The sequence below is a fragment of the Sus scrofa genome, chromosome 1 (assembly GCF_000003025.6).
Source record: "Sus scrofa isolate TJ Tabasco breed Duroc chromosome 1, Sscrofa11.1, whole genome shotgun sequence".
Lineage (NCBI taxonomy): Eukaryota > Metazoa > Chordata > Mammalia > Artiodactyla > Suidae > Sus > Sus scrofa.
The window spans coordinates 194,964,911-194,991,491 of NC_010443.5; the positions used below are offsets into that span (position 1 = coordinate 194,964,911).

Consider the following 26,581-nt stretch of genomic DNA (forward strand, 5'->3'; position numbering starts at 1 on the left):
CCCACATGAACCCTATGGGGGAAGCCTAAGGTGCTTGCTTTTCAAACCTGAGCAGGCATAGGTATTTACCGGGAAGGCTTGTTAAAAAGATTGTTAGCTCTCGCCCCCAGAGTTCCTGGTTTCCTGGTTTTGAGGTAAAGCCTAGAAATTTGCATTTCTAACAAGTTCCTAGGAGATGCTCTAGGTGGGGACCACTTTGAGAACCACTGCCTTAGATAAAAAGAAGTCATTGGCTGTGTGAATCCTCTGTTTCTTTCCATTTCTCTCCGTACTCCCTTCGCACTTATGCCATTTTCTCTTCTTTGTAGACTCTGGGTTTTGTACTCTATTTCTAACGGTTCCACTCCTGGCGCGGGTTCCCAGCGTTGTTAGAAACGATTCCTGCCGGCACCCTCTGGTCTTGCGCAGCTTCGCTCCCACCGTCTTCACTGTTTTTCCACCACAAACGCTGCCCTCTGCATTGTCTTTCTCACGAATGTGGGGTGTGAATTATTCACCCTCTTGCCCTAATTCATGCATTAAACGCAGCCTTTCCCGAAACTTGGCGGAGGTGGTCTGCTCGCCACTCGCCTCTGCGCTCCGTAGCCCTGGAAAACTCCCCTGTGCGGCTGCTGCGCTCCTCCGAGCGCCAGTCCCAGTTTGGGGCTCAGGGGCTGTTCCGGAGCCTGCTCTGTGCTCCGACCCCATCTGGCTCAGGCTTCCAGACGCAGATTAGGGCGGGTGCTGAAAACGCCTCTGTAGAGCTTCAGGCGCAGAAGTCCAGAGGGGGGCGGTAGCAGCGTCAGGTGGCTTCTCTGCGTCCCCGCGCGCCGCCCAGCCAGTCCCTGCTCCTCTTTCAGCCTGGGCTGGATGGGGAGATGATCTACACCTCCGCCCCGGCAGCCGCGTCCGGGGGAACAGCTGGGATTGAGGACCTTGGCAGGAGAAACTGAGATGTGACCCCTTCAACTACCCATTGCCCTCTTTGGCATCCTGCCTGCTTCTCCCACTTCCTTTCCCACTTGATACCCCCACTGCACAGAGAGCGTTTGCCTCCATCTCCTGGGAGAGAGGAACGGCCACCAGGCGCACAGCCCCGCAGAAGTTGGGCTCAGCTGGGCAGCTGTGATCCTGCTGCGGTATGGGGTGGGCCAGTGAAGGGGATGAGGCTCAGAATAGGGTCTGGGAGACAGGAGTTTGAGTGGGCTTTTCCTGCTCCTCCGGCCCAAGGCTCGGGACAGGGGAAGAAATGCTGAACCCGCGTCTAGGCGACCGCTACCGCGGCAGCAGCTTCAGCATCAGCTTCAGCATCAGCACCGGCGGGACAGCGACAGCGGGGGCGGCGCAGGCGCACTGTGCCCCGCGGAGCCTGCAGTTGCCTAGCCCCGTGTGCGGCACCGCCACAGTCTGGGCAGCGGCGGCCGGGGGAGCGCTACTACCATGAACTGCCTGGTCCTCCTCCCCAGAGCTGCTCATCCAGGTCGGGCTGGAGACACAGTCAGAGGACCCCGTCGCCGTCGTCGCGCCCTGTCTTCTTTCGGCTCGATCTTTTCCTCCACCTTTTCCTCTTCTTCCTCCACCTTCTCTTCCTGCATCCCCCCCTCCCCCGCCGCGGATCCTGGCCGCTGCTCTCCAGACCCAGGATGCCGGGGGGCAAGAGAGGGCTGGTGGCACCGCAAAACACATTTTTGGAGAACATCGTCAGGCGTTCCAGTGGTAAGAAGAGTTGCAGTCAGAACACCCCCACCTCCATACTGCCCACGCGCGCACCCCCATCCTCCCCATCCCATCTCTCTCCCAAGGGGTGGGGGGAGGATGCAGACAGCCCTACCTGGTGGCTTCAGTTCCGGGCTGGATCTGATTTTAGGTGGGGGTGGGAATGAGGTGGCAGAGGAAAGTTAGTTGCATCCCCTCCCCACTACTACTCACCCCCTCCCACCTGTCCGAAGCCGGAACAGGAGGAAGCCGAGGTGGAGCAGCGGGTAGGGTGCAGGTACATCTGGAGAACAGGGTTGAGTTTCGATTTTGTTGAGGGATATCTTTCTTGCTCATCTTTTCCGTACATTTTTCCCCCAAGTAGGCTGCAGAGATGGATTAAATTGTTAGAGTTAACCTCAGTGGAAGGTTTTCTTAAGTTGGGGATGGCTGTGAAAGTGGCTGCTTAATAAGATTTAAGTCTCTGGAATGGCTTTCAGGCTCAGTGGGCACCGCAGAAAGGAGTCTTGTGTTGGAGAGAGTAGTTGGAGTTGATCCTAAGAAAGAGAGTCAGTTCTTAAAAAAAATGGAAAGGCAATTATTATGGTCAAATTTGTGTTTAAAGTTTCTTTTTTATGCCTTGTGCATTGGTCTCTATTGATCTATATGACATATTTGATTTGACTTAAACAGGAGAGAGAACTGTAGAAGTGAAACAGTAGCTACTGTGCTGTTTAAGTAACTGGATAAAGAATTAAAAAAAATACCATTCTACCTTGCTACTGACATTAAGATTTTTTTTGCCTTAAAGTGTCTTTAAATTGCCACCCATTTATGCATTAATTTCCTCCAAGATATCTAAATGGGGATGGTTGTATTTTTCACATTTTAGGAACTTATAAGCTTTGCATTTTACTGAAATTTACATTTAATTGTTTTTAATTCTTTTATCTATTTTTCAGTTTTACAAACAAGATACATGAAATATTCTTTAAAGCTTTTTTTTTTTTTTTTTTTCCTTTCAGAGGTCTGTTATTTTGAGATCCTTTGCTTGGAGAGTTATGAGAAAGACATTTCTGCATATTGATTAGTAGTAGAGCTTGGACCAAAACAATGGAAATACTCCATGCAATTCCACAATCATTGTTTATTCCTTCCTTTATTCAATGATACAGTATTTATTTGGGTGTCTTATATAAGAGACACCCTGCGGGGTCCTTTGGCCAAAAAAAGGATTAAGACACTTCTGCTGTCAAGAAGCTCCCTGCTTAGTGGGCAAAACAGAGGTGCACTCAAATGATAATAAATAATTAAATACAATTTTGTTTTTCCTGAATTGGTAGATTTGGTTATATTAATTCTTGGGGTTGTGATCTTTTCAAAAATTAGGCTTGCAAATATTTTCCTTGATTTGGGGACTATATATATTTCAGTGTCCTAAGGTATTTTTCATCAATCTCTACATGGCATTTAGTTTTAATTTGAGGCTAGTGACTTTATTTCTTCACATTTGGTGAATGCCTGATACTATGCAAGTCTTGCACAGACTTTTTGGCTTGAGAAAAATAGCTAATAGACCTGGTTTGGTTTTTTTTTTTTTTTAAACTATAATATATATATTTTTGCCATTCCAGTGTGATTTCAAATGTGTTTTTGATTTTGTAATCATGTAAAATACAAATTCATAATGGTAGGCAATTTCTTTGTTTATACATTACTTTCCAATATTAGTATTATACAAAAACCTAGAGTGTAGGGGGATGTTACTGTTGAAACAACCAGTTTGGGAAATTTAAACGTTATTGAAATAGCTAATTAAGATATATCAGTCTTATTTCAGCTTTCTCATTCTCTGGGGTTATTTCAACTCCATGTAATTTGGTCTGTGAGAGGACTTTTCAGAGAAGGCCTTAAAAAATAAAATCCGCAGGCCCTCTGTTGCTCTGCCTGGTAACCAGGAAATAGATGAGAATTTACTGGCAGAAGTTTACTCATATAGGATCTTTGGTTGAAACTTCTTATACAGACTGGAACTATGAGCAAGTTTTTAGAATATCTTTTATTTCTGGTATACCGTGAAATTAAGACAATGCGGCTTAGAAATATCTGCTTCTGTTGCCTCCATTTTACATCTACCATCCAAATTAACAAATGCTTTATCTTTTTTACACTTTGTGTTCATAGTTGCTTCACTGCTTTAATGTTTCTTTCCATGGATAGCACCAAGTGAAAATGAAAATTTATCTATTTTGGCATTTTAAATAATACTTCTAACTTCTTATGGCTAACTTTTAATACCAGTCCTGAAAACCTCTGAGCTTTGTTTGAAATGTGTTAGATATTTGAGATAAATATATGTGTGTGTGTGTAATCAATACTAGAAAGTCTCAGTGCTTCTTGTTCAGGAAGAATCTCAGAAATTGAGAATTACAGTATTAAATTTCTCTACACATATGTGTGGGAGTATCCCACAGTTATTACCATTTCTATAGGATTTGGTAGAGAAATAGAAAAATTCATTCTGAGAAATTGTTTAACTGAGACTAACAGAGAAAATTCCTTTCAGGGTTCTCACAGACAGATTGAGTTTTCACAGTGAAGATTTCATTATTCACTAACTTAACAACATTGAAAGTGAAGTATTGGCAGAGCTTTAATGGAAAAGAAAGAAGAGGAGGTAGCACTCCCAATACATTTAAGAATTGAAGAAAGATGGGCTGGGATTAACTACTTATCTTTATCTCCACAAAATGCTTCTTTTTCTGATACAACATCATTTTCTTCTTATGAAAAGATCAGATCTTTTAGTGAGAGTCAAATGGAATAGGAACATATGCTGAGATACATAAACATACAGACGGGTATCTACCAGACGCAAAGATAGATGCAGAGGAAGAAAACTCTTTCTCTTTCACACATGCAAAGAACAAAAGAGAGATGGAAAAAGTAGCAGAAAGGTAGAAAGAGAGAGAAAGAAAGAGGGAGGCAGGGAGGGAAGGAGGGAGGGTGAGAGAGAGAAGGAGGAACCTGAAAGGGCAATGGACATAAAGAGAAAACATCAAGCCTTTATTTGTCCACAGATATCACTAATGAGCTGAAACCTCAGCCAATTAGAAGTGAATCAGAGAACTTTTTTTTTGTGCAGAGCAAAAGAGCAAGAAGTGTGGGATATTTGGGTATAGCTTTTAAACATGAGGATTTCTTAATAAAGTTCCAAACTCCTCAGCTGCCATTTCCCAGAATAAGTGCTGCATTCTTTGCCCTAGAGTAGCACCATAGCCTATTCGCTGTTATTCTATACCACTTGGGATTGGATTTTTATTTTTCTTATTTAGTTGACTCAGTCCATTATGGGAAAGTGTTTCAAATTGATACTGGTGATTCAAAGTCTATAAAATAAAATAATGAGCACCGTTGAGTAGGATGGATACAAACATAGTTTATAGCCAAACCCCATAATAGTAGAAGTAGGGAATTCCTCCTTTTAGTTTCAGGTTAAATACAAGATAATTTTTAGACAAATAAAAGGAATTACAATCATTTTTAACATAGGATTCTAGTAGGAATAGATTGCATATTATTACTCTAAGACATTGTAAAGATCAAAAGAGTAAATGCAGTAGCAAGGTTTAGGTACATTTTTGGCCATTAGGTTCAAAGTGGGTTGCTGGGAAGCAGAAAATTTGGGAACCATGTTGTAAATTCATTACATGTGTGCAAAGTCTCATAGAAGCGGCATCCACAGTGCTTACTGACTAAATCTGTGTCTGGAACATCAATAGGCCATCTTCTCTTAATTGAATTTCAGTATGTATGCAAGCTCTTCATCAGTATACTTTGGGCTGTAGGGAGCGGCACAATTTTGAGTAGAGGGTGAGTACCTGAAGGAAAGCAATAGTTATTATTTTTTAAGAATTTTAGTTGAAATTGTATATTCAAAAAACAAAACTTTCAAGGCCTTCTATCTGATTATTGCATTGGGCAGTATATTTTATATGTATGTTGTCTTTGGTTCTGTAACAAATAGGCAAAAATGGTTAGTTTGGATGTTAGTAAACAAGATTGCCATTTTGAAAATTTATAACTACAAAAATAATGTCTTTCAAACTAGAATTTAACTATTCTTTAATATTTTAGACAGTATGAAAAACTAGAAATGTTTTTCTCTTTACAGAAAAAGGGGGTTCAGGAAGGAAGAAAACGCAAAAGGCAATATTTTATGAGCTACTTAACCTTCAAGAGAAACAGCTCAATATACTCAATTTTCCATTTTTCTTGAAATACCTGGTTGCACAAGCACTTCCTTTACTCAGTGCTGCCTTATTGATAGGGAAATCCAAAATCATTTTTGTGCTATAATTTATATTTGTAAACCTGAGATCTTAAATAAAAACCTATAGAAGAGGACATGGAGAACTAGTGATTTAAAAACAAAGCAAAAAAAGGAGGGAGTTCCTGTCATGGCTCAATGGTAACAATCCGACTAATATTCATGAGGATATATACTTGGATTAGATCCTTGGCCTTGCTCAGTGGGTTAAGGATCTGGCATTGCTGTGAGCTGTGGTGTATGTGGCAGATATGGCTCAGATTTGACGTTGCTGTGGCTGAGGCATAGGCTGGCAGCTCCAGCTCCAATTCAGCCCCTAGCCTGGGAACTTCCATGTGCCTTGGGTAATAACTCATAAGTATCATCCAATTTAAAAGAAATTGTGAAAAATGATTATTATTATGATTATTTTTGGTATAGAGTACTTGATATTTTTTTTTCTTGAAAGATCTAAACCACTATTCAGGAAATGTTGGTAAAACCATTTAGTGTTTTTGAAGCTTGGTTTGCCCAGGTCTTATAATGTACCACTTTTATTTTTAAACTATCATAGAGGTAAGACTATACTGACCACTTCCTAAATCATATATAAATAAGCCAGAGAACTGTCCTTTGTTTAGAGTCCATGCTGCCTTATAAAAAAACTGAAGTACTTGGTTGACTGGAGATTTTCTTGTCCCAGGACACTTGTGTTCACTAGAAATTGCTCTGTTTGTCTATCTTTTGCTTGATTCTAGGGGTAGAGTGTATAAGAAATCCATGTGCCTGGCCATTTGTCAACCGCCCTCCTAAAAAAAAAAACCTTTATAGGTATAAAACACTATTTTTTAATAGAAGGGAGTAGCTATGATTGTTTTAATTAACGGTGACTATTTTTCCATGAAGAAATCCTTTAGCTTAGTCAATATTTATCTTTTACTTTCAATGTTCCTAATAGCTGCTTCTCCCCATGGATGAACAATGCTTCCACATTCCCCAGTGTCTAGCCTGGAAAAAGGTGGTACCACTCTCCAGAGCGCTGTCACCACAAGAGGTCACTATAGGTTCTGCCACTGGTAAACCGAGTAGTTAATGTCTGTTTCTCTTTTCTGTCCTTTTCAAGTTTGATTGGCAGTCAAAATCAATGCAGTTAGTTGTTATTCTTGGAAAAAAATAGCCAAAACAGAAGTCACATGGGAAAGTGAAATGAAGAAAGGTGTTGATTTCTTTTAATTATTACAATTTTTCTTATTTTAGTTGATGGTGACCAACATTTTGTGACTAAATGAATGTGATACTAGTAAACATAGTTTATGTAAAGAAATAAAGTTAAGTACATTTTAGACTAATAGAATACTTATTTAGCAGATGAACAAAATTTTTTTATAATAAATCATTTCAGTGTGGTGATAATATACATGAAATATAAGATTTTGTAGAGTAATAAAGTATAAATAATTTTCATTCTAGAAGAATGAATGTGTATTTTCTATTTTGACCAAAAATTTCCTCATCAGATGTCTTGATATAATTCAGGTTAAGTTGGTAAAGTAGAATCAATTTATGACACTGTTTTGATTTTATTAAAAGGTAGTTTACAGATTTATAGTTACTTACCTAAAGCATTATTTAATTCTAGTATTTCAATGTTATCCAAACTTTTAAAATACAATACAGAGCTAAAGTAAATATTTTTCAAAATTCTTCAAGCTTATTACACTCTCAAAAAATATGATCAGAGATATATTACTTTAAGAGGCTTTGTTTCCTATCAATCATCATGTCTGAATCTTGGTTTTAGGGATTTTTTTCTTTTTTGGTAGAGTTAGAAACAATGTTTTGAGAGATGCTCCGAAATGTCCCAAACAATATTAGTTTTAATGGGAAAAATTAAAATATGCCATAAAGCACTTTTATGAGTAACAGAAGTTCATCGTGAAATCAAGTAAATGTGAATAATAAGCCACAAAACCAGTGGTAATCATTGTTGTGGAAATTGAGTTCAAAGAAAGTAGTCTTGATGTGCTCTATGAAGTAAACATTTGTAAAACAGTTTCCTTTACTAATAGAATTTAAAAAACTCCAGTCTTATGTTCTTACTGTACAGACACACAAAAGAAAATGCTATGTGAGATGAAAGATATGTTAATTAGCTTGGTTGTGGTAATCATCTCATGATGCCTATGTGTATCAAACCCTTAGTCGTACACTTTAAATACATAAAATTTTTATTTGTCAATTATACTTCAGTAAGCCTGAAAAAACATCATCAGTGTGTTCCACTAAATAGCCTAACTTAATAATGAATGATATAACTTCTTTTCATCATTGAAGGATGACTAAAAAGAATAATTTAAATATTCTCATTTTCTATCACCTGGAAGTTTTAAAATTGGAAAGAGCTGGTCTTGAAAGATATTTGATTGAATGAGGGCAGTGACAATATTGTCACCTGTATCAGTGTGTATTTTCGGCATGATTTGAGTATTTGGTTGTGTGTAGATATGATGACTAATAAAATAAATATTTGTATACATTCTAGATAACAGTTTTGCGATATATTGGGTTTTCACATGGGAAAAGAGGGAAATTAAATAAAGGTGAAATAATTTATAAAGGAAAGAGTGGTTGAAAAATTATTTGAAATTTTATTGCAGTGGATTTCTTTCTTGGGTCTGGTCCCATCAGAGAAATTTAAGTACTAAGTACAAAGTACGAACTTACATTGATTTCACCAGGTCTATCGGTTTGAGATTTGAGCTTAGCTGCATAGGCAGCAGTTTCTGGGCTGTCAAGGAAATGTTGGTGTATGACTAAGGTCCTTGAAGATAAGAGTTACAGCTCACACACACTTTTTTTTTTTTTTTTTTTTTTTTGCTTTTTGCCATTTCTTGAGCCGCTCCTGCGGCATATAGAAATTCCCAGGCTAGGGGTCGAATTGGAGCTGCAGCCGCTGGCCTATGCCAAAGCCACAGTAACTCGGGATCCCAGCCGCGTCTGCGACCTACACCACAGCTCACGGCAAGGCCGGATCCTTAACCCACTGAGCAAGGCCAGGGATCAAACCTTGCAACCTCATGGTTCCTAGTTGGATGCGTTAACCACCACGCCGCGACGGGAACTCCCTCACACACACTTTTATATCGTCCACTGTGAAGGCTGGAGAGCACTGAGGACTAGCTGAATAAATGTTTTTGATTTTGTCTCCTAAATTAACCAAGCCTAGAATTGATTTTTTCCCCAAACAGTGCTGGTTGAATCTACTAAGTAAGCTTGTATCAGTAATTGTTGCATAGTTTAAAATATTTAGTTAACCAATATGTATATCTGAAGACAGAAATCACTTTGTATAGGGTAAATCAGATGGGACTCAGGAGAGCCTGAAAAATGAATGTGTGAGTCCACTCTCATCTTTAGTTCCAGCTCGATTTACCACTGAAGTATTTTCTATCATTTTATTCTTATCTCTAAGGGCTTAAAAGGAGACTTTTATATAGGAAATAACTGTTTAGAAATTCGTTGATTCTAATTAAACTGTTTTAAAAAACAATTTTGCAATTAGGAGTTAACTGATGGTAAGTTTTATCCTTGGGAATTGATCTGTATCAGTTTACATATCTTCTGAGTGAGTTTTGCCTGGAGGAGCACTTTCAGTCCTGTGCATAGGAAGAGGCAAAATAGATTCTAGCTTTTTAGAGACTGTGAGGTCAGCTTCAGATCACCAAGTTTAAATGAAAATCAAACAACTCACTTAGATTGAGAGCAAAAGTTCATTTTTATCCTCATTTTTTCTGTAAGCCTTTTCTGTCTGCTGCCATATTTTTAATTTGGGACAAATTACAGCACAATGAGTTCATTTTCCTATGTTTATGGCATTCAGATAATAGAGGAATTTTTCAATGAGGGTTAAATTGTCCCCTAAATAAACACTCCTAAAAACAACCCCTATCCTTTTATATCCCCTTCATACTCTTTTTAATTAATCATTCACTAATGCAAGAAAAATTTGTTGAGTGCTCACTGTGTGCTAGGCACTGATCTAAGCACTGTGGATGCACAATTAACATGATAATAAAAGCAATGTTTCTCATTTTTTATTCCTATGAGGGGCAGAGTACACATTGGTTGGGCTCCAGAGGTTCTGGAGGCTTGCATTAAAATCCTAGTTTTGATCTTATTAGCTCTGCGACTTATCTATACATAGTTTTCTCCTCTGTAAATTGCAAGTAATAATAGTACCTAGTTTACAGTGTTGGGGTGAAGATTAAATGAGGTATGACATGAAAAGTGCTGAGAACAGTGCCTGGCCCATAACAAGCACCATATCAATATCACTATGTTAGTTATTAATATTAGTTAGTTACTAATTAATCTGTAGTTGGTGCCTTTAATTCTTGGTCACCATTTCCTTTTGCATCTCTTTTCAGTGGATTTCTGGCTATATCATAATGTTGAAATTTCCTGGAAGTTTACAAGTGAGCATACTTTTTGTGAATCCAAAACCTTTTTTTGGGTCTACATTTTTATGGCTTTGTAGGATTTGAGACTTTGCTCCCCTACCATCTCCACACAAGTTCATCTTTTGGCTTTCATGACTTTGCACTTTCTCCTGCCCTTTTCCCTTTATTTTCCTACTCCCTTTCTGTTCCCTTTCCCCTCCTTTCCCCTCCCATTTCCCTCCCTCCTCCTCCTTTACCCTCTTCTGAAGGATGAATTCAGGTTCAACCTTCAACTGCCTTCCCCCTCTTTTTCAGAGCACACTTGTCCTCTGTCAGAATTTAAACTTTATCCTTTATGTGCTCCAGTCCTGTGTTTCCAGGGCCCTATAGAACTTTTCTTGTACTTTTCACAAATTGTCTAAAAGCCAGTGTGGCCAAAGAATTGAATCTGTCGTTGACTGTGGCTTCACACAGTCTTCCTTCCTTTGGTATTTCCCCATTTCTGTCAAAGGTGTCTCTAATATTTTAATTCTTTGGTTTAGAAATCTTAGGGTCATTTTTGGCTTCCCACGCAGAGTAATATTAGTCTTACTTCCTAACGAGGTTATTAACCCCTAGAGGTAAGAATATGGCCATGCTCTTCTTTAGTGTCTTCTGTAAGTGCTGTGTGCAGAGCAGGTGAATTCATAGTCATTATATTGACTCATGAAACATGTCCATAACTGACATCAGATGCAGCCAATGGATGTAATTAGGATGCACCAAAGAAGGAATTATATAAGTTGAAAGAAGAGTTGCCTCCTACTGGGACTAGAAACGAAAGATCTTCTCAGAGTGAGGGATAAAAGGTGTGTTGTAGTCTCCTTGTTCATTCCCAAAGCAGTTTTTCTACCAGAGCATCCATAGGTAGTCAAGGTGACTGGTAATCCTCCTGGAACTCTGAGGGGGCATTTCCAAGCCTCAGAGAGCAGTACGCTCAACAGAGCAAAGCCATTTCCATCTTGATGACACAGACTCCTATCCTGGCTCCAGCCATTACTCTTGGTGACACCTCTACAGGATTACAGTAACTACCTTGCAGGGTTCCTGGAAAGATTCATCAAATCTACAAATCTAGCAGATCTTGTTTTGTGCCTCATCATAGCAAGGGCTTAATAAACACTCACCTTTTCCTGTTTTCTCTAGCTATGGTGAGGTAGGGGAGATTTTCTTTTTTTTTTCGGCTACACCCACAGTGTCTGGAGGTTCCCAGGTCAGAGACTGAACCTGCGCCACAGCAGTGACTTGAGCCGCTGCAGTGACAATGCCAGATCCTTAACTCACTGCACCATAAGAGGACTCTTCTTCTTCTTCTTCTTTTTTAACCTGAAAAAATCAAACTATTAAATAGTTGAGACTTTCCTAAGTCTTAAATGGGTGAATTTGATCTTAAAACCATTTGAAATCATTTTACCAAGGGCTTACTTATTTGGAGAAAAAAATAAAACAAACAAAAAAATAACACCATTTTTCCCCCAATCAAAAACTGCTTCTTAGAGTCAAAGAAACCTCAGTTCTTTTTACTTCAGGAACTGGCCTTGCATGGAGAAGCTAAAGAAGAAGGCAGAAATTCAAGCTCATTTTTTTAAGATTTAAATTTTTCTATTATAGTTGATTTACAATGTTCTGTCAAGTTCTGCTGTATGGCAAAGTGACCCAGTCACACACACATATATATATATACATTCCTTTTTCTCACCTTATCCTTCGTCATGTTCCAGCACAAGTGATGAGATATAGTTCCCTGTGCTACACAGCAGGATTTCATTGCTTATCCACTCCAAATGCAGTAGTTTGCGTCTACTAACCCCAAACTCCAGTCTATCCCACTCCCTCCCCCTCTCCCTTGGCAACTACAAATCTGTTCTCCAAGTCCATGAGTTTATTTCTTTTCTCAGACTGTTTTTTTTTTTTTTTGGTCTTTTTGTCTTCTGTTGTTGTTGTTGTTGTTGCTATTTCTTGGGCCGCTCCCGCGGCATATGGAGGTTCCCAGGCTAGGGGTCGAATCGGAGCTGTAGCCACCAGCCTACGCCAGAGCCACAGAGCCACAGCAACGCGGGATCCGAGCCACGTCTGCAACACACCACAGCTCATGGCAACGCCGGATCGTTAACCCACTGAGCAAGGGCAGGGACCGAACCCGCAACCTCATGGTTCCTAGTCGGATTCGTTAACCACTGCGCCACGACGGGAACTCCTCAGACTGTTTTTGTAACTGGCTCAGTGAAATCCGGCCAAAGGACAGAAATGAATTGTTTGTAATCTGTATCTTTCCATTGAACAATTAGTTTTTATTGTATAGACAGCAGAAATTAAAAAAAGGGCAAAGCTTTAGAAAATTAATTGGATTATAAATGCATTCAGAAAATCCTCACTTCTGTTTTTCTACCAGATGTGGAGGTTAGACTAGTCTTTTAATTGAAATTCTTCATTAGTTATCTTGCCATTAGTGTTTGATTGCCTTAAAATGTTAACTTCAAAGAAAATATAATCTCTTCTGAACAGCTGTAGTTCATTTGCAAAAACAAGGTTTGCTTATTTGCAGGATTGAAAAATGATGCTTAAACATTAAATATGTAATATTTTCCCCTGATAAACATATTTTGACTTATTTAGCTTTTATCTAAGATTATAAAATTATATAACTAGTGAATGTCTGATGCCTAGCTATTTTAAGACATTTCATTGTAATAAAATTCAGTAAAAATTTGTTCTAATCTATATCAGGGTGAAGGTTTTCTGTTGTACTATGAAACCACAAATCATATAGGATATTGTTGCAGTTATCTTTTGCTTTGAATGATTCTGAGTAGTATATTTTTTCAAAACTTATCTTTCATGAACATAATGCTAATTATTAAAAGTAGAAACTTTGAATTGTTGAACATTTTTTGGTGTGTAGAAATATTTTCTGTAACAAAATTGCTATTGTTCTTACCATTAGAATTTCAGGAATATATGTTAAAGTATCTCATTCTGAACCACTTTGTCTAGATGGAAAATGGTAAAGTTAATGCCATCAAAGAATCACAGAAACTTGAAAATGTACCTTTGATCTTGAAGGAGATGAAAAGTGGAGGGATATTTTAATCTTTGATGACAGCTGAACAAGTTTGAATAAATTAACAGATTTTTTTGCATATTTCAAACTCCCACAGTGATACAATATTATTATATAATAATTAGTCTCATTGTAGAAGGTACAAAGTGTATGTGTCCACACACACACATAGACACACACATTTCCTTGCTATAAAGCTGCAGGATAAAGGTATATTTATAAAGACATAAAACATACCAGCCTTATAGTCTATTATTGACATAGTAGAAGTGGGTAATGTACATAACAGAAATCAACATTGTGGATGTAGGCATGGCATATAAATTATTTATGCTCTTGTTTAGCCGTCTGTTTCAGGATTTTATTTAATAAAATGTGCTATATGTGCTTCAGGGATTGTTCTGCTATTATTGTTCTCTAAAACTTAAACATATCTAGAGATATCACTTGCCCTAAAGACAAGTTTAAAAATAATATATGCTCCATGATTTAAATTCACAAGTTTCTAGAGTACAGGAAAATGTGCATTAGGACACCTAATTTTTAAATCTAATTGTCAGTTTGTTGAGGAAAAATACCTAGTACGGTGCTTATCTATACTCTTGACAATGTCTAGCATTGTTCTAATGATTCCTTATTTTTTTAATGAATTTTATTATGTTTATTGTTATACAACAATCATCACAACCCAGTTTTATAGCATTTCCATCCCAAATCCCCAGCTCATCTCCCCACCCCCCAACCTGTCTCATTTGGAAATCATAGGTTTTTCAAAGTCTGTGAGTCAGTATCTGTTATGCAAAGAAATCCATTGTGTCCTTTTTTTAGACCACATGTAAGTGAGAGCATATGATGTTGATGTCTCATTGACTAACTTCACTTAGCATGATAATTTCTAGGTCCATCCATGTTGGTGCAAATGCCCTTATTTCTTTCTTTTTAATGGCTGAGTAATATTCCATTGTGTATAATATGTACCACATCTTCTTTATCCACTCTTCTGTCGATGGACATTTAGGTTGTTTCCATGTCTTGGCTACTGTATATAGTGCTGCAATGAACATTGGAGTGCATGTATCTTTTTGAGTCATGGTTTTCTCTGGATAGATACCCAAGAGTGGGATTGCTGGACCAAATGATAATTCTATTTTTAGTTTTCTGAGGAATCTCCATACTGTTTTCCACAGTGGTTGTACCAATTTACATTCCTACCAGTAGTGTAATAGGGTTCTCTTTTCTCACACCCTCTCCAGCATTTATAATGATTCCTTATTGACTATATGATTTTAAATAGGGCATAAGAGTTTTTATATTTGATTTGATCATTTAACAAACATTTGCTGTGTACAGTGATGAACTAACAAACATGGTCCCTACTCTCATGGAATTTGGAGTCTGGAGGGGGGATAGGCATTCAGCAAACCCACACCAAATATAAATTGTGAATTGTTGTAAGTATGTTGAAGGCAAAGGGGAGAGTGCTTCATCAAGAGTAACAGAGACTAATTTGGATTAGGAGATGATGTCAGGGAAGATTTTTCTAAGGAAGTAGTATTGAATTGAGACCTAAGGAGGGGGCAAGAGAAAATGAATAGCTAAGTTTGTGAAGCTTGAAGGCCAGTATAGTTGGATTTTGGTGGAAAAAATACAGGGGGCGGGGAAACAAGGGTGTAGAGATAGTTGGAGGCCTGACTATTTGGGATAAGTCTTTTGCATTGTATTCTGAGTGCAGTGGACAGATATCCTGGCCACAGGGGTCACTTGATGTATGACAACAGGTTGGGTTGGAGAGAGGGACAGCAATAGTAGGGACCAGCTAGGAGATGGTTGCAGTAGTCCAGACAAGAGATGATGGTGGGTTGGCCTGGGATGGTGGCAGTTAGACGGAGAGAAGCAGATGTCTCTGTTGTTAAAGGTGTTAGGGTTTAATGATGAATTAAATAGCATGAATGAAGAGGTGTGAAGGATGAAGGTTTTGGCTCAAGCATCTGGGCCTAGATAGAAGTAGGGGTGGAGATGGAGAAAACTGGAAGGGAGCCAGGTGTGGAGTGAAGCTCTGGAGATCACCTGCATTATCATTTTGTCATCAAGCTCCCTTTTCACTCCCTTGAGGTAAATAAGAATGCAGCCAAAGAAAGCTTAATTCAGTGCGGCTGTGTACAGAGGCGATTTCTGTATTCTACTTACAGAGGTTTAGAATTGTGTCTCACAGGCCAAATAACTGGCTTTGTCAGTCTAATCTTGTGGATTAGAAACACAGAGCGTTAGAATTCAATAGGAGACTGGTTCAGATGAGAAAGTAAATTTCTTTTTTGGTCTGTATGTGTGTATGTGTGTATATATGTGTGTTTCCAAAGTGGGTTTTAAAAATTGAGATATAATTGATTTACAGTATTAGTTTCAGGTGTACAACATAGTGATTCAAAATTTTTATAGATTATACTTCACTTATAAGTGTTATAGTATGTTGGCTGTATTCCCTGTGTACAAAAATCCTTGTAGCTTACTTATTATATAGCAGTATACCCCTGTCTTGCCCACCCCCCCCACCTTTCTCCATGGGTAGCTGACACCTCTGACTCAAACTCAACCTAAACCCAGATTGGGGCTTGAACCCACTTGTTAAAAACTAGAATCACTCGCCTGGTGTCTGGACTTACTGAGGTTAAGGTTTTTTTGTGCCTCAGTGCAGAAGGAGTTCAGCAAGAGACAAAGTGATAGGCAGGAAATAGATTTATTAAGATGCTTGTGAGAGAGGCAAGTGGGCAGGTGAGGAGGCTCTTCCCCGAGGATTAGGTGGACTACATTTTTATAATCAAAGGAAAGAAGGGAGTAGGAAAAGACCACCTTCTTCCTTGTTCTTTGAGTAGACATCAGGTTTACATTACTAGCTCCTCCTTCATATCTGGTAAGAGAGTTAAAACTAGGACTGTCATGGTGCTTATTCAAATCAGCAGAAGGGTAGTAATATATGCTAAAATATTTTGAATCATCTCAGGTGTCCATATAGGCTCTCCTCTTTTGGAATGTCATCTTTCTCTTAAATTCCTGTCCTTGGTCCTAAGGATCATTATTTTGCTGAACTTGAATGCAGGCCTCATTTTCTTTCACTTGATGACCTGGGGCATATCTTGTTCTTTTATTTATGGTTTTATAGTTGAGCAAGTCTGCTTCATTCTACGAAAGTTCCGATGACTTTCTTGAGCGATCATTAACTTACAGAGGTCTCCCAAAGTTCCCTAGGTTTCCCTTTCTATCTATGGTCCCCACTTGGGACTTCTATAACTACCTGTGTAACTATCCTACTCTATCCCTATCATAACCACCAGCTTGTTCTCTATATCCAAACAGTAAATTTTTTAATAAAACCAAACTGTAAACCAAATCTAACTTTATAATGAATATTTGACTATCAGCATTGTTGAAATACCCCCTTCAGTCCTGTTAGAAAATGTTAGTGGATTGCTGCATGAATTTTGTGTTGCTTTTAAGCTCCAAATTTCCCTTCCTGGCCACTGCTTTTTGGAATGTGAATTAATTAGCTCTTCGAACCAGAGGATTGTGGAGGGCGGGGTAATACTTGGAGCTGTGACCACCTGACTCAAGTCCTTCCCTCAGGAGGCTCTGTGATCCAGGAGAAGAACTGGAGACCACCCTTAGCGCACTTTACCTCCTCTGCTGGAGGAGCTCTGTGCCAGCAATTTAGGGCTTGGGAATAAGAATGATGATTTCTGGGTGGTGTGCTTCTCCAAGATTAGAGCTAAAGAATACAGTCAGAGTGAAAACTCAGTTGACTTTCCTCAGAAGCAGCATTAGACCTTTGAAAAACTACTGAATGGGTTTATTCAGTGTTTCTAGCTTCTCTTTGTAAAGTCCTTTCTCTTCTTGCTTCCACCCCATGTCTTCTCTTTTCCTCACTACTCTAGAATTCTTTTGTGTCTTAGCACTTCTTAAAATATCTGAAAATTTCTCTCTGCTTCTTCTTTGAAGTACTTCTCTCTAGGGTAATTTGCATAAAAAAGATGAGAGGAAGACAGGTTTAACCACTGTCCCACCAAAAAAAAAAAAAAAAAAAAAAAAAAAAAAAAAAAAGATTTTCCACCCTTGTTAATGTCCATGGAATTTCTGGATCAGGGAAAGATATAGTATTCATAAAAACATAAAATAAAACAAAAACCTAAATAACCATCTAGTCATGCCAGATACAGGTAGTGCTGGAACAGCTCAGAGGGAGTTTCTTTTCCTAGAATTGCTATACAAAGGAAGAAACATCTCACATGCTTTTAAATTGTTTTCATTGACTGAATATAACCTTTCTTCTTCCAGAAACTTCTATCAGCAGAATTATTGACCTCATGTTTTACATATCCCTTTAGGAATGGGATTAATATGTAGTGGTATTAAAATGAGTGTAGTTATTTTCCTTGTTGTCTGAAGAAATAGCCCTGTAAAGAGGAAGCACTTCCTTTATACTGAGTGTAAACTATAGCTTAAGCAGCAGTTTAGAAATACAGTGCTGGAATAGAAAGGCTTAGGCAGTGAGGCCTAATTTTGTCTTTCTCCCCCACTAGATGCCCTTTCCCTATATTTGCTCAGTCCTTAAGCTTCCCTGGCCTGTTTCCCCACCTGTAAAAGGAAGAAAAGTATGTGTAAGATGAGTGGATTCTTGAGCTTGGGAAATCACCTGATGATCTCACTAAAATACAGATTCTGATTCATCAGGTCTGGGATGGATCCCAGATTCTGCCTTGTTAATAAACTCCCAGGTGATACTGGTCCATACTCTGAGTAGCAAGGTACTACAGCAGTTTCCCAAACTGGCTGAACATCAGACTGACCTCTGTGTCTGTAATTTTTGGTTCCAACCCTAGGGAGTCTATTCAGTGTGTCTGCGTTAGAATTTAGCAATCTGTATTTTAGATGCTCATAACAAGATTTGATTGTAACTGCCATCATTTAGGAATTAATGCAGGAGATCACGGCTTCTCCACCCTGGCCGCATATTAGACAACTGAGAAGATTTAAAAACAAATAGTTATGCTGGGCTCTTCCTCTAGACCACCTGAAACAAACTCTTGGAGGTGGGGCCTGGAACAGGTGACTCTTGTGGCCCCTTCAGATCTCCTCAACCTCCATCCCAAAAGAGTGTGTAGGCAAAATTGAGAAACACTCATTATAATCCTCATGGGCATTGTGAGTCAGGGGCTTGCAGTTTCATTTTTGACTTTCTGACACTTAAGAAGAAACTGCTTGTTTTATTTCATGCCCATCCCGGAGAGGATACTGGCTTTTCTTGAAAGAATAGTGAGATATTTTCAAGCCTTGGACTCTGGCACAGATCTGTCGGAGGATCTGCTGTGTGTGGAATTACTGCTTCTGAAATGTCTCACTGGACTACCACCACCTGGCGGGGGTACTTACCCGACTCGTCGGCCCTTTATAAGGAACATATGTGTATTTAAAACATTTGGAAATGTTTACAAACATCTTCAAGGGCTGAAACAGTCTGGATCCAAGGAATGTTTAAGTTTTCAGAATTCATGGCTCTTGCTGTGCTAACAGATGTGAAGACAAATCAGAATTGGTTTCCCTAAGATTGGTGGATGATTGCCAGGGTATTTGTGCTGCTCTAACAAAGTGCCATAAATTGTGTGTCTTATAACAAATGGGAATTTATTTCTCATGGTTCTGGGGCATGCAGGTCCTAGGTCAGGGTGCTAGCATGGTCAGCTTGGGGGGAGACCCCTCTTTCTGGTTGCAAGATCGCTGACTTATTGTATCTTCATATGATGGAAGATGGCAGAGGAAGCAAGCTTCCTCATCATTATTTTTTTTCTTTTTTTTATTACTCAAATGAATTTATCACATCTGTAGTTGTATAATGATCATAACAATCTGATTTCACAGGATTTCCATCCCACAGCCCAGGCACATCACCCCACCCCCCAAAATGTCTCCTCCGGAGACCACAAGTTTTTCAATGTCTGTGAGTTAGCATCTGTTCTGCAAAGAAGTTCTGTCTGTCCTTTTTTTCAGATTCCACATGTCAGTGAAAGCATTTGGTGTTGGTGTCTCATTGTATGGCTGACTTCACTTAGCATGATAGTTTCTAGGTCCATCCACGTTGCTAAAAATGCTGGTATTTCGTTCTTTGTGATACACAATGGAATATTTCTCATCATTATTATAAGGGCCCTAAACCTAGTCACAGGGGACTTCATCCTCATGACCTCATTGACTCCTAATCACATCCCAATGTCCCACCTCCTAGCACCTTCCCAGAAGGGGCAGGGTTTCAACACATCACTTTTAGGAGGACACACGTTCAGTCCATAACAATGAGATAGGGATGGTCACTAAGAATTCTGGGCAATTTCCTTAATGGCTTTGTGTTTCTAAACCTTCTGAGCTGGTCTTGCTTTCTAGATTTGCAACTATCTCCTTTGCAGAGGGGTTATCCTTCAGTAACCAGATGGCTTTTCCCTGTTATGTTTTAAAGCCAAAAGAAATGAAGATTTTCTGAGAAGCAATTTTAATTACTATCTTCTTAATATTTGTTAATAACACCAAATTTTACACTCACCAAAGCAATACTTTTCATGACTATAGGGAAATGGAACAGTTGTATGAACATTTCATATACACATATTCTTTTTCAGCTGACAGACACATTTCTTAAAGAAGCTCCTGGATATTCTATTTAATGTTTAGCAATTTCCTTCTAACGTAACCTTTAACACTAAAAAAAAAACTGTTTCTCCTTCTTTCTTTCCTCCTCCTTCGTAATATGTTATTTTGTAGTTTAGATCTCAGTATACGTTTATAGGTTTTGGTTTGCAGGGTCAACATTTAAAAATTTATTTTTCTAGGTTCTTTGTTTATATACACACACATACACGCAAAACCCTCACACATAGAAAACGCTCTCTGCATAAATAATACAGCTGTGAAATAATCTTGTACATAATAAACAGTAACAGTTTATAGCTTATAAAGAACTCTTACTACAGTGGTTAGTTTATAAAGATTTTGCTCTTATTATTCTAAACTAGAGTGGTAGGTATCGTTATGAAGGAACGAATAACCTAATTAAACTCCCAGGTTTGTCACAGTAGCTCCCTTGGTAGTGTTGAGATATGATCTAAGTGCTGGCAGGAAATTTGGGAAAAGGACTTTTAGTGATAATTTGATTGTCATGAATGCTTACCATTCGATGAGTTGTTATATGAAGGACAGCACTGAAGCTAATTTTCTCAATTATGGTCTTTTAAAACATTCAGAGATTATAGAAGCAGTTCTTATGTTTTTCCTCCTAAATCCAGAGCACATATTTCTAATGTGTAATCATTAGCACCTTGAGGTAAGGGCTGATGAGGACACAATCCATTACCTCAATCTCTGTTGCTGTAAATTAATAAATCAAACTTGAAGCATAAAAACGGATGGAGAGCATATTTCCTTGACTACTTTTGAAAACTTTAAATTAAAGTACTCTCTGTTGCTAGGTCTTATGGAATATGCAAGCAAATACTCTAGTGTGTGCCTAGCAGACATCTGAATTGTCCATATTCTGTGTTATTGGTTAAAATCAGGTGTATGTTTTAAAAATAAGAGTGAGAAAAGGCAGTATCTCAATAACTCACTTTTGATTCCAACTTCTGTGTTCTTTTCCCTAAACCATTCCACTTCTAAGCTAATATGAGAATTAGTCATCCCTGTTATGGGTTGTTTTTTGGCTTATCTTTCACACTTAGTCTTCTACTTTTCCATCTAAAGTAAGGAAGGAGGCACAATATCCCCTAGAAAAGGTTTGAATTTGCAAATATCTCAATCAATAATTAGGATTTAAGGAACTTGTGTGCTGGTTCCTGCTTTTGACCTCCTGGGGGACTTGGGATGTGGTGGTCTCTGACTCATTGTGGGGCAGAGGTGCGTGTATGCCACCTGACCCAATGCCTAGCACAGAGGAGGGGCTCTGCTAATGGCTGCTTTTGTTATTAGTTTTGTTATCACACAGAATTACTAGGATGTAAGTGAAATAATCTGTTGACAGCAAATGCATAGTGATACCTGGGCCCTCCTGAGCTGGAGTCTTAACTTTCCCATTGCAGAGCTATTGAAAATGTTATGATGGCATATTTTTAGTGTCAGAGTTAACTAGGAATGGTTACAGTCCTGATCTAAATACCAACAAACTTGAAAATAAGAATTGAAAACATATATTTACAAGAGAGGGAGGGCTGCAAGGCCTTTAGGGATAGTTTGAAGCATATTTTTAAACCATGAGATACATCCTTTCATAGGGTGTAGATTGGTTTAATGGGTCTTGAATAGCACACTAAAAATTGAAATAGAATAGGGTATATCTCAGTAGTAAGAGTGTTATCTGAGAAATTTTTTAGTTGTGTCTACATGTGTGTGAATACATTAACTCATTATGTAAAAATTTTTTTTTGATCTTTTTAGGGCTGCACTTGTGGCACATGGAGGTTCCCAGGCCAGAGGTTGAATTGGAGCCACAGCTGCTGGCCTATGCCACAATCATAGCAATGTGGGATCTGAGCTGTGTTTGCAACTTACACCACAGCTAACAGCAATGCCGGATCATCAACCCACTGAGCGAGGCCAGGGACCGAAACCTGTAACCCCATGGTCACTAGTTGGGTTTGTCAGCCACTGAGCCATGACAGGAACTCCCACTATGTAAAATTTCTTACTATGAGCTTCGATTAAAAAAGATTTGGAAAACACTGGTTCAGATAATTTCTAGACAAAGAAGACCTCCATCAGTAGGCCCTTTAATGTTTATGGTCCTTTTGTTTCATAACTGTGGGATTCTTTTTCCTGGGATACTGAAAATTTCTTTAATGAAAAAATAATTACTATATTTTGACTTTTGTATGCACAGTAGGCATAAAATTTATGATCCTGAGGATGATATCATCCATTTGAGAAAACAAAAACAGCATATATGAAAGCATATATGAGGTATTTAGAGAGGCATGTCAAACTCAATTTTATGATGTCAATTATATAAAGAGAGATCCTTGCAAGAATCTATGAATAAATTTGTTTGTTGATATAATCAGCCAATTAACAAGCATATACCATGTGTCACACACTGTGTTAGTACTGGAGGATCAAGTAGAACTTACACTTCAACAGGCAGATATGCATTAATCATGTCATGATACAAATAGTTGTAAAATTTCAACTTTGATAAGGGCTGTGAGGGTAAGATACATCATATCTAAAATTATTCGGGATAACCTTGTCAGAAGGTCAGGGAAAGATTCACAAAGACTGTGATGGTTAAGATCTAAATAAAAGTACGTTTCAACCAGATGAAGAGGGAAAGGAATGATGCTCAGGCAGAGAGAATGCCAAGTTATAAGTTCTTTCTATGGTGGGAGAGAACTAAAAAAACAGAAAGCAGAAGAACCAATGTGGCTACCATACTCAGGGCAAAGGGCAAAATGGTGAGGGTTGACACTTGACAGACTATGAGTCATTACAGGAAAAGTTGGAGCATTCTGAGAGCCATACGTAGCTATTGGTAGGAGTTAAGGCAGAGAGTAGACATGATCTGGCTGGATTTTGAAAACACCTGCCTGGCTTCAGTGTGGATAATCCATTGAAGAGGATCTGAATAAACTAAACGAGTAGCTATTTAACATGGACTAGGGGAGAGATGATAGAAGTCTGGAGTTCAGAGACGATGGTGAGGGTCAAGAGAAATGTAGAAATTTGAAAAGGTTTTAGAGGATAAAAATAAGATTTGGCAGTAAATTAGATATGGGGTAATCTGAAGACTGCTGAAGGATGGCTCCCAGATTTCTGGCTCACATAATTGCATGAATGGTAATCTCATTCTCTAAGATAGGAAACACTGGAAAGGCATCTGATTTTGGGTCATAAGCATGTTCTACTGAGGTATAATAGGAGAGGTCAACCTGGATTCAACGAGGTAAGCAGCTGGGAGACTTGATCTAGGTGAAGAGTGGGGGGATGGAGGCACAGGGCTTCAGGGGCATAAGTGCATGTTAGTTTGAAATCAGACTGCAAATCAGGATAAGTTAAGGCATGGAGACCACATCGCTAGCTGTAATCATTGTCACAGCTACTTGGTGGTGACATGGGGAGCATATGGGCTAGAGAGGGTAAACTGGCTAGGATCTGGCCTGGGCTAAGAGAGGAAAGAAATTAATTTCTGATCATCATATGACATATTTACAATTGATATGAAACTATTATATACTTTAGAATAATTTCTATTTTATGACTCATTTTTATAGGGATAAGCTCATTTTAATCTCTAATCACTGTATGTAAAAAGGAAAGGTAGTATTACCATTCTTTTTTTTCCTTGGCTGCACCCAAGGCATATGGAAATTCCTGGGCCAGGGATCAAGCCACAGCAGTGGCCTACACCACAGGGTCCTTCAACCCACTGTGCTGGACCAGGAATTGAACCCAAGCCTGTGCAGCAGTCTGAGCAGCTGCAGTCTGATTCCTAACCCACTGTGCCACAGCAGGAACTCCGGTATTACCGTTCTTATAGCTAGGGTTCAGCTCAAATGCCACTGGTTTCCTAAAATTTGTGGTTCTCTGGCCCTTTGTCTATCTTGTGTTTTAAGTTTGAGGTAGACTATTTATTTATTTATTTGGGCTGCACCTGCAGCATATGGAAGTTCCCACAGGCTAGGGGTTGACTCAAAGCTGTAGCCCACCAGCCTACACCACAGCCACAGAAACTTGAGATCTGAGCTGCATCTGTGGCCTACACTGCAGCTCATAGCAATGCTAGATACTTAACCCACTGAGGGAGGCCAGGGATCAAACCTGCGTCCTCATGGACACTATGGTGGATTCTTAACCCACTGAGCCACAAGGAGAATGCCATGCTTTATATGAAGTAAAACACACAGATCTTAAATGTACAGTTCAATTAGTTTTGACAAATATATATACCTCTGTGATTTATGAAGATAGAAATATAGAAAAGAATGACCTTCTATAAAGATAGAAAACAATGACCTTCCCCAGAAAGTTCCTTTTACCTCTTTCCTGTCAGTCCATCTATCATCCCACCTGTCTCAGAAATCATTGTTCTGATCCCTATCACCATATATTAACCTTGCCTGTATTTAAACTTCATGTGAATGAAATCATAGTTTCTGATTTCTTTCAATCATCATAAAGTTTTTCAGATTAATTCATGTTTATCAGTAGTTTGTTCTACTTTAGAGCTGAGTAATGTGTCTTGTATGAATATGCCACAATTTTTAATCTGTTTTCTTGCTGATGGACATTTGCTTTGTTTTCAATTTTTGGCTACTATGAATAAATCTTACGTGAACATTTTTCTAGAAGTCTTTTTGTTAACATGCGTTTTTGGGAGTTCCCATTGTCGCACAGCAGAAACGAATATGACTAGTATCCACGAAGGTGCGGGTTCGATCCCTGGCCTTGCTCAGTGGGTTGGGATCCAGCGTTGCTGTGGCTGTGGTGTAGGCCTGCAGGTATAGTTCTGATTCCACGCCTAGCCTGGGAACTTCCATGTGCTGTGAATGTGACCCTAAAAAGCAAAACAACACTGAAAACAAACAGAAAAAACTAACCTGTGTCCTCATGGAGTAAAATGCCTAGGAGTGAAATTTCTACTGGAGTAAAATGCTTAGGAGTGAAATTTCTGGGTCATAGTTGAATGTTAATATGAAACTGTTTTCCAAAGTGATCATGCTATTTTATATTCTCTTTAGCCTTTTTAAAAGATTTTCAGTGATTCCACATTTTTGTCAACATTTTTATAATTAGCCTGTACAACCACTCTCGTGTTTGAGCAGTGATTTTGCTTTTCATTTGCCTTTCCCTAAATGGATGATGATGGTGAGCATCTTGTTCTTATGGCCATAGTATATCTTCTTCTGTGAAATGTCTACTTGAGTCTTTTGCCCATTTTGTTAATTGAGTCATTTGCCCTTTGGTAGAGTTTTGGGGCATATTTTGGATAGGAATTCTTTCTTAGGTATCTGCCTTGTGAATCTTTCCTCCCAATCAGTGGATTCCCTTTTCATTTTCTTGATAGTGTTCTTAAATGAGCAGTTGATTTTAAGATGTCTAATTTATTTATCAATACTTTCTTTTATGGTGATTACTATATGTCTTAGAAATTTTTGTCTTCCTCAAATTTGTGAAGATTCTTCATATATTTTCTTTTTAGTTTTCACTTTTGTATTTAGAACCATGACGCATTTTAAGTTATTGTTTTGTGTGTGGTGTGAGGTAAGGGTCATGGTTCAGTTTTTGTTTATATGGATAGCTAGTTGTTTTAGCACAGTTCATTGAAGACTTACCTCTATTCATGAAACTGCCTTGGCACCTTTGCAAAAAATCAGTTGACCATTTATGCAAGGGTCTAATTCTGAATCTGTTTCATTGATCTGTTTGTCCTCACTCCAAATTCATTCCATGTTAATTACCATAGTTGTATATTTCTCCGACTTTGTTCTTCTTTTACAGATTTTATTTTGGGTAATTTATATTTTCACAAAATTAATTTATAGTAATTTATAGTTATTTTGTCAATTACTTCAAAAAAGCCTTTTGGGGAGTTCCCGTCGTGGCACAGTGGTTAATGACTGACTAGCATCCATGCGGATGCAGGTTTGATTCCTGGCCTTGCTCAGTGGGCAAAGGATTCATCGTCACCATGAGCTGTGGTGTAGGTCACAGACTTGGCTCTGATGCTGCATTGCTGTGGTGGTGGCATAGGCCAGAAGCTACAGCTCCAATTTAACCCCTAGCCTGGGAACCTCCAGATGCTGCGAGCGCAGCCCTAAAAAAAAAAAAAAAAAAAAAAAAAAAAAAGTGAAAAAAGCCTTCTGGTATTATCATTGGGGTTGTATTAAATTATAGAGTCATTTACAGAGACCAAATGTCTTAAAATATCCAGTTTTTTGATTTGTGTGGCATAGCTCTCCATTTATTTAGGTATTCTTTTATTTATTTATTTTTTATTTTTTGTGGGTGTTTTTATCTTTTTCTATGGCCACACCC

At 38.6% G+C, this 26,581-nt stretch overlaps 1 protein-coding gene across 1 annotated transcript in view; it reads left to right on the forward strand.

Moving 5' to 3' along the window:
- The window catches only part of KCNH5 (potassium voltage-gated channel subfamily H member 5), a 298,351-nt gene continuing 272,555 nt past the window's right edge, over positions 786 to 26,581 (forward strand). Inside the window, exon 1 of the mRNA XM_021062620.1 lies at positions 786 to 1,695. Coding sequence (XP_020918279.1) covers positions 1,623 to 1,695 — 73 coding nt within the window. The 5' untranslated portion in view covers positions 786 to 1,622. The remainder of the gene's footprint in view (positions 1,696 to 26,581) is intronic.